Source organism: Ictalurus furcatus, chromosome 5 (genome assembly GCF_023375685.1).
Source record: "Ictalurus furcatus strain D&B chromosome 5, Billie_1.0, whole genome shotgun sequence".
NCBI lineage: Eukaryota > Metazoa > Chordata > Actinopteri > Siluriformes > Ictaluridae > Ictalurus > Ictalurus furcatus.
In genome coordinates, this window is record NC_071259.1 from 7,923,519 (window position 1) to 7,936,863 (window position 13,345).

The following is a 13,345-nucleotide window of genomic DNA, read 5'->3' on the forward strand; positions in this document are numbered from 1 at the left end:
CGGAGCCTATCCCATGGAGGTTTGGGCACAACTTTTGGCACAAACATTCATACACTATGGACAATTTAGAAATGCCAATTAGCCTACAATGCATGTCTTTTGGACTGGGGGAGGAAACCAGAGTACCCAGAGGAAACCCCAAAGCATGGTTATAGCATGCAAACTCTCGCACACAAGGCAGAGGCAGGATTCGAACCCTGAAGGTGCGAGGTGAACGTGCTAAAGACTAAGCCATCATGCCCGCCATATATAATATGAAATAATTAAAACTTACAAGGTACTTCCTAGAGCAAATAAATGAGGAGATAGATAATAATCAAGACTGAACTATATATGTATAGTATATGCAGTATATTGTGTGATAGTGGATTGCTTGTATTTGGAGCGCTTGTACTTGGATATTTGAATGATTGGACAATGTAAGTTTGAACGAAAGGCAATACCGTTTAAGGAAGGTAAAGTTTGTAGTGAAATTACGGTCTAATTTTGGCCCCGACATTCTTCGCAATTTGCATTGAAGTGTAAACGAGCCGATTTTCTGCAAGCTTCCTCTGCTGAGTTATATGAAATATCAGAAACATGATGCTTTTACGGCATAAATGAGCATAAATCAGTGGATTGGACCAAATTATATATAAAACCTAATACGATAGTGATTCAGAGTTTCAACCTTGGATCGACTTTGTTGGATAGTGATACCGTGTACCAGATCAGTGCATATCTTTTTGCAATCAATGCAAGTCTCAAGCCCTATTGATATGATCTGGGCTTGGCCTGTTGTGTGTGTGTGTATGTGTCATGGTAACGGAGTAACATTTTTGCATTTTTGCAGGCTACTCAACATTGGAGGAAGATGTTGTTGAGGGAGAGAGAGAGAGACAAAGAAGGAAACTGAATTTGGCAGTAAGAACATCATAAAATCGTAGTGGGTGCCAGCTGAGACATGCCCACGAAACAGAAAGTAAGACGGGTAGATTACAGAGAGTTTAAGATGTACAGACCTTTGTCTATCATACCTCCAGAGAAATTAAGAAAGGGAAAACGCTAGTATCAGGTGCAAATGCTGTGCTGATTTAGGTTCATATGTTGTGCATGCTCATTTGTGCCCGTTGAGCGAGTCTGCGTTGTGTAGAGATGGAACGAGAGCAGGTTTTGCCCTGATAGTAAAGACTATTTACATTCCTTAAGGGTGGAAGGGTGGAATCGTTTCGGTTAGAGCAGCCAGTAACCCCCTCACCCATACCTTTCCACTGCACACACGCATGCGCAAATACACACACACACACACACACTACTGCCTCCCCCACAAATCCTACATAAATAAGCTATGCACATTTATCTTAGAAACCCAGGGGAATTCAGCAATATGCTGATAGGGTTAACTCTATCCTATCCTTTGAGCAGATAAACCCCAAATCCACCTCCCCCCCACACAAACACATACACACACACACACACACACACGTTCAGTGATATACAGGACAGCGCTCTGATACCACTGTCTACAAACAGGCTTCTGTCCTTGCCTGGAAACATTCATTGAAATTAAAGGAAACGTCAGACTGCATGGAATGAGACAGTCCGTGTGTGTGTGTGTGTGTGCGTGTGTGTGTGAGAGAGAGAGAGAGAGAGAGAGAGAGAGAGAGCTGCTCTGGAGAAACAAGCATCTCTTTTAAACATTTGAATTGACCCATGTGGCCATAAGGCAGGAATTTGATGCTCATATTTAGTGTGGGTGTGTGTGTGTGTGTGTGTGTGTGTGTGGGTGGGTGTGTGTGTGTGTGTGAGAGTGAGAGAGCGCGAGAGAGAGAGGTAATGGTAAAGATAGTGTAATGTGGTGTTTATAGTCTTTTAGATTTGATATTTGAAGGTTTTACAGTAAACGTGTTAATTACTGTGACGTGTCACATGAGTAGTATGTGTATACTGTTTGTGATGCTGTAACACACTGAGAAAGTCAAAGAAATTATTGTTTGAGAATGTGCAATGACGCTCTGCCTTAGGGGACCTCTTAGCTGACAGAAATATCCATTTTTATTTGAACTATTCTATGTCTTTAGAAATTCTGTGCATTCAGGGGCATTACATCGTCCCTACTGTATATGTGTGTGATATGAGAGCGAGTGCGAAAGAGAGCGCGAGAGTGAGAGAGACAAAGAGACAACAGTAAGGGACATAGGGTTAGACAGTTTCCAGTATAATGGGTCCTAGTCATGAAGAAAATGTGGCTGTGCATGAGTCTGTACACACACTACTGCTTAGTCTAAATCACTGTCAGCCTCCATCTCAGCATATAATGAACACACACACACACACACACACACACACACACACACACACACATACATGTGTGGCTGATGTGCATAGAATAAACACATTCCCATTCATACACACACACACACACACAGAACATCTGGTTTGGTGAACAAAGTCTATCTGATTTTCCATTCTCACCAGGCAGAGTAAATATACACACCCACACACTATGGCAGCAGCACACACACATACACACACACACACACACACACACACACACACACACCTCCGAGCTTGCTATAATAACAGTGTGATATTAACCAGCTGAAATTTACATAGGTAGAATTCTTATCTGCAGTCACTCTCTCTTTCTCTTTCTCTCCCTTGTCCCATCCCTGCCTTTCCTGCTTTATTACCATGTTTTCAGTCCTCCTTATCTCTTTATCTGTATGGGCAATCATTTCTGTAAAGCCAAAGTGTGTCAGAGTAACAACAAGAACAAGAGGACTTACAACACTTGACCAAGGAAACATGGAAAGACCAAAGGCGGAAAAGGCACAAAAGGGTGAAGACAGAAACAAACACCTCCCACCGCTCTGATACGCTCTGTCTTTCTGTTCTTACTTCCATTCTGTTGGTTATACCATGCTTTTGCTTATATAACATGCTTTTTTCAAATGTTCTACACTGTTGCGTTTACTCCGGATGACGCCATACTAATTGATAGGTTTGCTCTTTCTGCAGCCCTCCTTTATCTCCTTGACTCTCTTTATATGGGTTATGCTGTTGAATGGCTTACATTAAGTGCTTAAATTAATTCAAGCTCCTCTTTCGATATGACTGTAGCTCTCGTATGACACTCTAGAGACTTCTGTACTATATCCAAACGCTTTACCAAATTTCTTCATAGTGATTCAGCACTTGGGGGTGGGAGTGAGTCACAGTGATGCATCCTGGAGAGGAGGTTGGTCTGAGTTGCTGACAGGTGATTTTTACGGTTTTTGGAACATATCTCGCAAGGACCCTGAGTAAAAAAAAACAGATGTTTCTTTTAGGGGCCAGAGAAGCTAGTGTGTTGTAATGAGTCATATTGAAATTTCAGTCCTCGCCAGAGTCTGTCTTTTTAATTTAATTTCATGGGGTATGGTAATAACATGTAGACATGCTGTTTTTACCATCTTTGTGACTATATCGACATAATATTTCCAAATATGGCTGCAGTGTGTGGTGGTAGTGTGGAAAATGTAATGTATGCAATGTATATTTTAGATGTACTGCATATTTTAGATACTAGGTTCAATGAGGACCCCCGTATTTGACTAATTAGGCTGCCTTTTGTGTTCCTACTAGAGCTCAGTAATGAAATAAATTGGTGGTTTGTGGATTGGAAGGAATCAGTTGGAATGATCAATTCCAGTCTAGCAAAGTTTAGTGATTTCCCTGCTCAAAGCCACTTGATCCAACTCCTCAATAAACACCAAGTACCATCGTTGACCAGTGCAGACAAACTGGTATGATGCTACACTGTTTGGGAGTGTGGACTAGGGATGTAACTGAGTACGAATACATTGTTCAGATAAACAGATCCCAGGATAAATAAATAAAAAAAAAAAGATGATGTTCATTAAAAAGCATTTACACTGCTCTTTCATTCATCCTTAGTTACTTCCTGGTTGGCATTCTGTCGGTTTAAACATGAAAGATGACCTTGTTTATTTTGGGAAACATAATTAAATTCATTAGAAAATATCGTGCGCAGGTATAAATAAAAATAAATAACTGTGCAAACAGGATTTTAAAAAAAACCCTGTCCCAACCCAATAATTGAGACCAATTATGAACTCAAAGCCAGAATTCACAGGCCATGCTGACAGTGCTGGCATTTGTACTACTGTTTTCCCCCCAGTGCTTTCCAATGTTTTCAGAGGCATAATGGTATGGTTCATTAAAAAAAAAGCCACACCCACCAAAACATACAGATACAAATAGTGGCATTGCATTACAACCCTAGTCTGCACTTTCCATGAACAACATTTGATGGATGACATAGCTTGCTTCCCACATGAAGAATTTTGTCATGCCTTAGTAATTCCATTCCAAGAACCACAGATTCATATGAATACAGTCACTAGTGAGTGTGAGTGTGTGTGTGTCTGGGTTTTTTATTTTTAATCTAATGTACCTTTGTTCTTCCACAGGCGCAGAAATGAAACACAGCAGCCATTTGTTGATCAGGTGTGCCTTGGGAAGGCAGAGCACTTCCGTGGCGCTTCTGCTAATGATCCCCTTGCTTCTTACGCTCGTCCAGCCAATTGAAAGCCAAGTGTATGTAAACTCTTCCTCATATGAAGGCAACATCAGAACGTCTGCTCTAGAACAAGCTGATCAGACACAGGAGAGCCCAAGGCCTTCTCATCCCATAGGCTGGACTGAAGTGTCTGACCAAATAATGGGTCCAAGAGCTAAGACAGAACGAGTAACAGACATAAATGATTCTGTTGGTGTCTATGAGCAAGGAGACACTATATCAAATGGGCATCCAGAGGCTATAAATAATACAGTGGAGGAGACAACGAATCCTTCAAAAACGCACATGAAAGTTGACCTTACAGCACATTCCCTATCACCAAACAACAGAATCAATGGTGGACCCAGCCATACTCAACGTTCCACAGTTCGGCCTGTTACCACAGTACCCACCCAAAAGATTGGAAGATATTCTGAAAAGGAACCAACTACATTTATACCCATCAAACAAGATTCTGGTGGAACTACAATAGCAGAGGCAGAGACAATGCACCAAAAGTCAATTACTTACACCAATAAAGAAGACTGGCTAATGTCAACAAAATTTCTCCCCACTGTAGTTACCTTAGTAAAGCCATCAATTGACTCTGATGATGCTGTCCAAGCCCAGACGTCTAATACCTTTCTGACAACTGTGTCCACCACTCATATAAAGCCTACTGTTGGCTTACTGCTTCAGGCCACAGCCTCCACTGCTACACTGCCCAAGAAACCATTCACATCAGTACATTCCCCGGTGGTTGCTCATAGGATGAACACTAGTGGGGCTGATCTAGGAGGTGGGTGAATTGTGCACATGTTTCCATTCCTGTATGAAGTGTTATCAGTATTTCTTATTCTTCCTTGTTTTTCCTTGTTTATCAGCTACGCAAGGCAGTACCACTGCAACAGGACATCAATCAAAAGAAAGTCCATCAACGACACCATCATTTAAAGGAACCACTACCCTATTCTATACAAACATGACCGATCTTCAGCTGAGGACACTACCACAAAGAGAAACCCCAGCCAACATGACTACACCGCACCTGAAAAGCACAACACAGCTAACAAGCACAACGACGATAACCAATCAGAAGTCAGAAGGAGCTGCATCTCAAGAAGCAGGCTCTACCACACGCAGCCAGCAAACAGCGGGGCTCAAACCTTCAAAAAGCACAACAAAACAGCAAAGCACAGCAGGTAGGAGTCAGTTGAAAATGGCACTCGTGGGATTTGTAGTTCTTGGTTGTGTTAGAAAACAATGGCTGCATTGATGACGAACAAGTCACTGGCATCTAGTGGAATTATTTATGCAGCTGGCTTCTTACGGGAAAACTTTGGACAAAGCTCCAAGGTATGAAGGAACAGACTGACAGGGAGAGAGAGAGAGAGAGAGAAACAATAGATGAAGAGAGGTGGATGGAAACTGTACGTGTTTGCAGAAAAGAGACACGACAGAACCAAGGGGAAATTATGCACAGGAGCAGATGAAAGAGAGGGATGAAGGAGTCAAAAACAGCTAGAAGAGAAAAGAGCAGTAAAGGATGAAGGGAGCAAGGACAAACACTCCTCAAGGTTTACTGTTAGATATTATTACAAAAAAAATGGATGGTTTGTAAATGGAAATAGAGAGGAGAAACGGGGAGTGAGCCAAGGGGGTTCAGAGAGTGATGAGAACCAGATGGATAGAGAACTGGGTGCAAGGAAGGGAGGAGACAAGTGTAACAGAGTGGTGCAGAATCTGAATGCCAGGAAGGTAATTTACTTCAAGTGTGTCAGAGCCTGTTGCTTGCACTGTGAATTCTCACAGTATTTCAAAACACCTCCACAGAACAGAAAATTGTGAATGATGCAGGTGAGCCATGGGGGTTAAAGTGAGTAAAGTCGCGAGAGAGTGTGTAAGAGTGTGTTTTGTGTGAATGCTTCCAGCTATGAAACTTGATCAGCACATCTGGGCGTTCTACTGTTTAGGAGCGGGCGTAATTTACAGGAAGTACATGTTACTGGAAGTTTATTTGTGTCTGTTTTACCATTGGCTTATTTGAAGGGTTGGTGTAGGAGTATGTACAAACATTAGTTCTAGATATTAGCGAGTGTGTGAGTGTTTTGTTATGTGTGTTTTCTGGATAACCCGAAAGCACATTAAGGTTCTGTGGGAATAGACTCTGTTTCCATTCGTCTTCGCCAAAGCTCTTCTTTGTCATCCACCATCTACTTTCCGATCTTGTGTGTATGAGTGTGTACCCCTCAGGCACTGTGAGAGGCAATGTCCCAAAAACCTTAGGAAAACCCATTTTAATTCCAATATGTTTCAAAATCACATTTTGGTACAAAACGAAGACATCTACTGTCAAAGTTTTGTGTGAATCTGATTTTGATTCTTGTATTATAAATCTCATACAAACTTTTTTTTAAGAGAAACTGAAAAGCCATAATATTCTGTGTCCCTGTGTTCATGATACCTTTTTTGTTTTCCTTAACCATTCCTAAATTCTATTGAATGTTACACAAAGATGATTCCAATGAAAGGTAGCTTGAAAAAAAAAAAATCCCTGCAGTCCTTCGGCTCTACTAAATGTTTAGGTTATGAAAAGATGTTTCCAGTTAAAGATCATGTGGAAAAATTCCAGGCTGTTTCCTGGTTATGCTGTTCCCATGTGCTCAATGTGCAAACTTCCTGTTCAGGTAAACCATAAAGGGTATAAAACCCTTCGGGCTGTCATACACACCCCAGTTTTAAACTCTGACCTCCTGTTGGGGAATAACACTATAGCGGTATGTTACCTAACCACTGACATCTGAATCTCATAATGGAGAGCATATGGATTAAGGCGTTGAAGAGGTATTGCACGAGGTCTTCCAATAAAACCTGACAATATATAAATAAAAATAATAATCAGTAGTAGCTAAAATAAATGATACATGCCTGTAAGAAGTAAAAACTCAATAATATTTGAGGAAAATCCTTTCTTTTCTCAAGTAATCAAGGTGGACACTACTAGCGTAATAACAACCCATATGGCCAAGAGTGTGGTGCTAATCACCAAGCCTTGTTTGTCTATGCTAGCTTTTCAGGCTTCACTTAAAGTTTAGCCTATAGCTATATTCTTTAACTTTGCCACCAGCATTAGACAACTAAACTCTAAAATGGGTTTAAAATGAAATAGAGTGTACAAAAAAGTATTTTCTTTACCCTCTTTACCCTCTGTAACATACTCTATATGATTCTTTTCCCACGTGTTCTACGTCTTTTATATAAACTTTGCTAAATCGCTACACCATTCTACTAGGTATAGCTAATTGTCAGCATGTGAATGCCTCCCCTGCCCTGATTATTAGAAATGCTAACAGGTACAATTTTACTTTTTTATACATGTGTGTAAAGTAAGTGTTTTGTAAAATATTAGGATTTACTCAGTAAGGAAAGTTGCAGCTGTTTAAACTGGAGTAGTAACTAGGTTGTGTAAGTTTGTCTAAATCCCCCCAAACCTCCTGAATAGGCTATGGGAGGTTGTTTCCGTATCACTCCGTATCAGTGACGGCAGTTTGAAAATTAAGTCATTAGGTTTCACATTAGAATTCTGTGTCCAATATTGAATACTATATGGCTATGTACTACCCTCTAGTGGCTTGAGTTAGCATAACATGTTTCCCAGATTAAATAAAAAAAAAATCGTAACTACACTGCCTGGCCAAAAAAAAAGGTCACTGTTTGGATTTAAATACGCAAATACTTAAGAGCCTATGATCGGATTGTTATTGCAGTGATTAATATGTTTTAGCTGGCAACAATTCTTTTAACCTTAACTGATGCAGTGTGTAGATTCTCATTTCTTAAACAACTATGTCGGAAGACGTATCCCCTGGTCGTGGAAAACGGGCAAATGATTGGCCTGCATCAAGCAAAGAAAACAACTAAGGAGATTGCTGAAATCCCTGGAATTGGGCTAAGAAATGTCCAACGCATTAGTAAAACCTGGAAGAAATGTAGTCGGAAAAATGAATGTTCAAAATCTTGAATGATCCTGATTGGAGATCTTTAAAACGCTTGGTGAAGAAGTCACATTGTAAAAAAATCAACAGTAGAACTCACGGTTATGTTTAATAGTGAAAGTAAGAGCATTTCCACACGCACAATGCGACAAGGGACTAAACAGCTGTGTGAGGCTAAGCAGATAAAAACGACTTCATTTTGCTAAGGAGCATAAAGATTGGACAGTGGAGCAATGGAAAAAGATCCTGTGGTCTGATGAGTCCAGATTTACCCTGTTCCAAAGTGATGGGTGCACCAGGGTAAAAAGGGAAACACATGAAGCGATGAACCTATCATGCATAGTGCCTACTGTGCAAGCCTCTGGAGGAAGTGTTATGATCTGGGGCTCAGAAACATTATGCAGCAATAAAACGAAATCAGCTGAGTACCTGAATGTACTGAATAACCAGGTTATCCCATCAATGGATTTTTTTTCCCTGACAACACAGGCATATTCCAGAATGACAATGACAAAGATTCATTGGGTTGAAATTCTGAGAGTGGTTCAGGGAGCATGAGGAATCATTTTAACACATGAATTGGCCACTACAGAGTCCTGACCTGAACCCCACTGAAAGTCTTTGGGATGTTTCTTGAGAAGACTTTACAGTGGTTCGATTTTCTCGTCCTCAATACAAGATCTCGGCCAAAAATTAATGGAACTCTGGATGGAAATAAATGTTGTCACGTTGCACAAGGTTGTCAAAACAATGCCACGATGAATGCGTGCTGTAATCAAAGCCAAAGATGATGCAACAAAATTTAAGTGTGTGACTTTTTTTTTTGGCCAGGCAGTGTTCAATACAAGTAATTAAAAAAACTTCTGTCAAATCCCTTACTTCTTCCACCCTCATATACTTGAATTAATGACTGAAATTGAACTAGCTATCCATTGTCATTATTAGATAGATAGATAGATAGATAGATAGTTTACATGTCCTCAAAGAGGAAATTTGTGTCCACCGTGGGTGCATAGAAAAAAAACCCATAAACATAGCAACACCATACATATTAACCATCTAAAACAATCACAGACATAGAGGGAAGAAGGGACAAAAAGAAAACATCAGGATCATACAACAAATGCTAGAGCATAAGATGGCATCACAATGGCTGATAGTGTTGAAACACTAGTAGTGTTTAAACACACACCTGTGTGTTTAACGCTTGTATAGCCATAGGAACAAAGCTCCTACCATAGCTGGTCTTAATAAAGTTTGGGTTGGATCATTTAAAATTTGATGTGCCTTCCGGACCGTATAGGAAATAACACAGTCTGATAAATTAGTGGTGGAAATACCAATCATTTTTCTCACTAAATTAGTTATCTTTAAGAGTTTGTTCTTAACTGTTAGCATATGGAAGAAACAAATGGCACCATACATAAGAACCAGCTCAATAATACTTCTGTACAGAAGAAGAAGAAGACTAGTCTGAACAGACAGATGTTTAAGTTTATAACTGTCAGTCTCTGTTGACACTATTATACCAAGAACCCTGCCTATTGATATCAAAGCATTTTTATTTAGCAATTGCTGGGTTGCAGGACATATCCCTCTAAAGCAGTTGATTATTGAAAAAGGGAAAAAAAAACCCCCAGATAAATCTTACAACAAAAAAAAAAGACGATATATTTTTGATCCATATGATTGGTTGACTGCATTTTGGTGGAGTTCAGGATTCTACTGGATACTTTTGTGTACCAATACACATTCTCTATCATCTAGAAATTGCTATTTAGGTGTATGTGCAGAAAAATAAAAGCATTAAATATTGAAATATTCGTGAATAATTTTCTGACTTTCAATCAAAGTTCATTACTTTTAACTGATGAGATGTCGCACTTTATTTTGCTATAGCATATTGTATATCCTTCAGTCCATCATCGTCACATTTTATTGTCTCTGTTTTCACAGATACAGCTACTTCTGAAAGTACAACTCGTGGACGTGGACGTTTGCTACCGGTGGACAGTGATGAGAGACATGTAGATAAAGAGCATTCTCTATCTCGGGGGAATATCCCATCAGTTAAACCTGGACATACCCCTCCTGCAAATTCCTGTGCCACTGGTTTGGGCCTCTGCTCTTCTCCTGAACCCCCAAACACACTCAGTGAAATTGCCACCTCAAACCGGACCTTGTTGGTGTGGGCTGACCTGAGCCGCACGTTGTCGTTTGCCTGGGAGCTGCATGTTTTTGGCTCTGCTGCCCTCTTCCTGCTTCTCACTGCTGGGTCTGCTTTGGGTTTAGCCCTGGCTCCCAGCATGCACTGCCCTCACCGTGGGGCTCTAGCACTCACTAATGGCCTCCTGCTCCTCACGGGTGCAATCCGAGCCATTTACTTCCTGGTTGATCCCTATGGTTCTCGTCTGCTCTTGCCATTATCAGTCACCACAGCCCTGTACACATTACCCTTGCCTCTGTTAATATGGGCGCATTCTGCAATGGTGGTGCTGGTGCTAAAAGGGGCTGAGGTGGTTTTGCTGCCTCCACCTCTTCAGCACCCACCTCTTCTGGCTGTGATGGCCATTCTCCAATGTACTTTACTGCTAGCTGCTGACCTTCTGTCACCTGCACTGTCACCTGCTGTACCTGTTGTCCTTCAAAGCCTTACCTTGACTGCTGGGTTGGTACTGTGTGTGGGTTACATATTCCTGGTTCTGCCACGGCTCTCCAATGTCCAGGTAGGCCATACCAGAGATAAAGGGCTTGGTAGATCGAAGATGAGAGTACTGGTACGTGTGCTAGCAGGGTGTGCTCTTCTCGGGGCACTGTGCTGTCTGTTGCATGCTTACACCTGCTTTTGGCTGTATGGACTGCTAGGGGACAGGCGCCACTTCCGCTGGGCTTGGTGGCTGGTTCAGTTCTGGGCACGACTGCTTGAACTTACATGGGCCTTCTGTCTGTTGGTGCTAAGCTCCTGGGTTTTCTGGAGACCTAGAGGGGGTCAGACAGGGAGAGCTTCAGGACAGGGAGTGGGTGCCGCAGGTGACCTAAACTCGTCCTGCTCATCCTCCAGTTCTTCAGATACACACACTTGCTGGGCAAAGATTGTGCAGAGCCTGAAGGGGAGGCCTTGTAGGAAATCTGACAGCAATGGGGTGGGAGGGGCCAGTGGTGGTGGGGTTGCAGGGGAGCTGCCTAATAACTGGGCAGGGCAGGAACGCTCAGGTGTAGACATCAGCAAGAGCCTTATAAGAAACCGAGACCCACCCAAAGAAAGTAACCGTGGACGCAACCAGAGAAGCATTGAGGGGTCATCTGGGTCATTGCTAAGGTTGCAGGCACTCAGTCAACCACGCCAGTGCTCACTGAGCAGCAGTCTGGACCAGGAAAAAGAATCAGCCATCTCACTTTACGACTTTGACTTGCGTCCTCCAACCCCAATTGACCTGACCCGCAGTATTGACGAGGCATTGCACCGAGAGCATCTGTTCAGGGGTGGCAGCCTATTCCATCCTCTGGGACCCCCATCACCACCTCCATCTCCTGAGACTTGGATGCGCAGGAATAGCGATCCTCAAATTATGCTCTCAGAGAGCAGTGATGAGCATACTATGCTGACTGAGTCCTCTGCTGGCTTAAACCGCTCCATCCCCAGCACTGTCCCAAGCCGGCAGGTAACAGCTCCTCCTACACCCACCCATCAAGGCCCACGCTGGACCTCTCAAGCTCCTGTGCCTTCTTCCATTTCCTGCCCCATCTCCCTGCACCCCTCCCCTAGTATGGGCCGAGCCCTGAGTCCCAGCACAGACGATACCAGACCATTCCTCACCCCTGACCTAGATAAGGTAGGGTCAGACAACGGAGGGGAGAGGAGCTACTTGAGAGTCAGTCGCCACGATGACTCAGCGAGTGTCACCAGTGACATAATCGATCTTTGAACTGACTTAATTGGTCAAAGACCAGTGACCTAGGTAACAACCACCTGACATTACCTGAAACATGGACTAACTATAGTCTGGTGTGACCTGTAATAATAAAAAAGAAATGTCAGCTTGGAGTTAAATTTAGAACACATTAAGTTTGCATGCAGTATGGATTATTTTTATGAGTCACCTATTTTATTCTGGGAATGTTTGTTCATACCATTTGTTTTGCCCACATATTTAAGGTTGAGGAGCAAAGTGAAAGAACAAAGTGTGTTCAGAAAAAAAAAACATTTCCTGAGATTCATCATAGCCAGTTTATGGATATGTATTATTTTTTATTATTTATAAATAGGCTGAGAGTATTAATTCAACATGTCCGAAACAGTTTCAAATCATTCGTTTGCAAATATTAGCTGATGGTTGTTGTAAATTTTAGGATGAGAAACCTTTTTTTTTTTTTTTTTAAAGCTTGGTTTGGACTTTATTTGTAAATGAATGAAGTTCAGAGACTTAAGGTACATCTTGACAGTGACTGAGAGACTTAATCCATGTTATGAGATTAGAAATTGTGTCTGTATAACATTTTTTTATAGAGGGCGGACGCTAAAGTGATAATATGACACATGATAATGACACTTTTTCAGATATTTTGTGGAGAGTTATTTTACTAGGATTGTTTAGGAAAGGTTTTTTTTTCCAGTTGGTTTGGACTTTTTCCATAACTGACTGATATGGTGTATCCAGGCACTTATGTCTTTTATATGAATATAAGTGTGAGAGATTTGTGCTGCGTCATGACATTAGAGGTCATGCCTATAATGAACAAAAAAAATCACTGACTGGGGTAAAGTGTTATTATAATACATAGAAATAATACATAGAACATAATAAAA

General features: G+C 41.5%; 1 protein-coding gene across 1 annotated transcript in view; it reads left to right on the top strand.

Annotated features, from left to right (window-relative positions):
- Positions 1-4,798: 4,798 nt before the first annotated feature.
- LOC128607593 (proline-rich transmembrane protein 3) overlaps positions 4,799-13,345 on the top strand; it is a 9,933-nt gene continuing 1,386 nt past the window's right edge. Inside the window, exons 1-3 of the mRNA XM_053624571.1 lie at positions 4,799-5,342; positions 5,428-5,745; positions 10,495-13,345. The exon at positions 10,495-13,345 is cut by the window's right edge and continues 1,386 nt beyond it. Coding sequence (XP_053480546.1) covers positions 4,850-5,342; positions 5,428-5,745; positions 10,495-12,464 — 2,781 coding nt within the window. The 5' untranslated portion in view covers positions 4,799-4,849 and the 3' untranslated portion in view covers positions 12,465-13,345. The remainder of the gene's footprint in view (positions 5,343-5,427; positions 5,746-10,494) is intronic.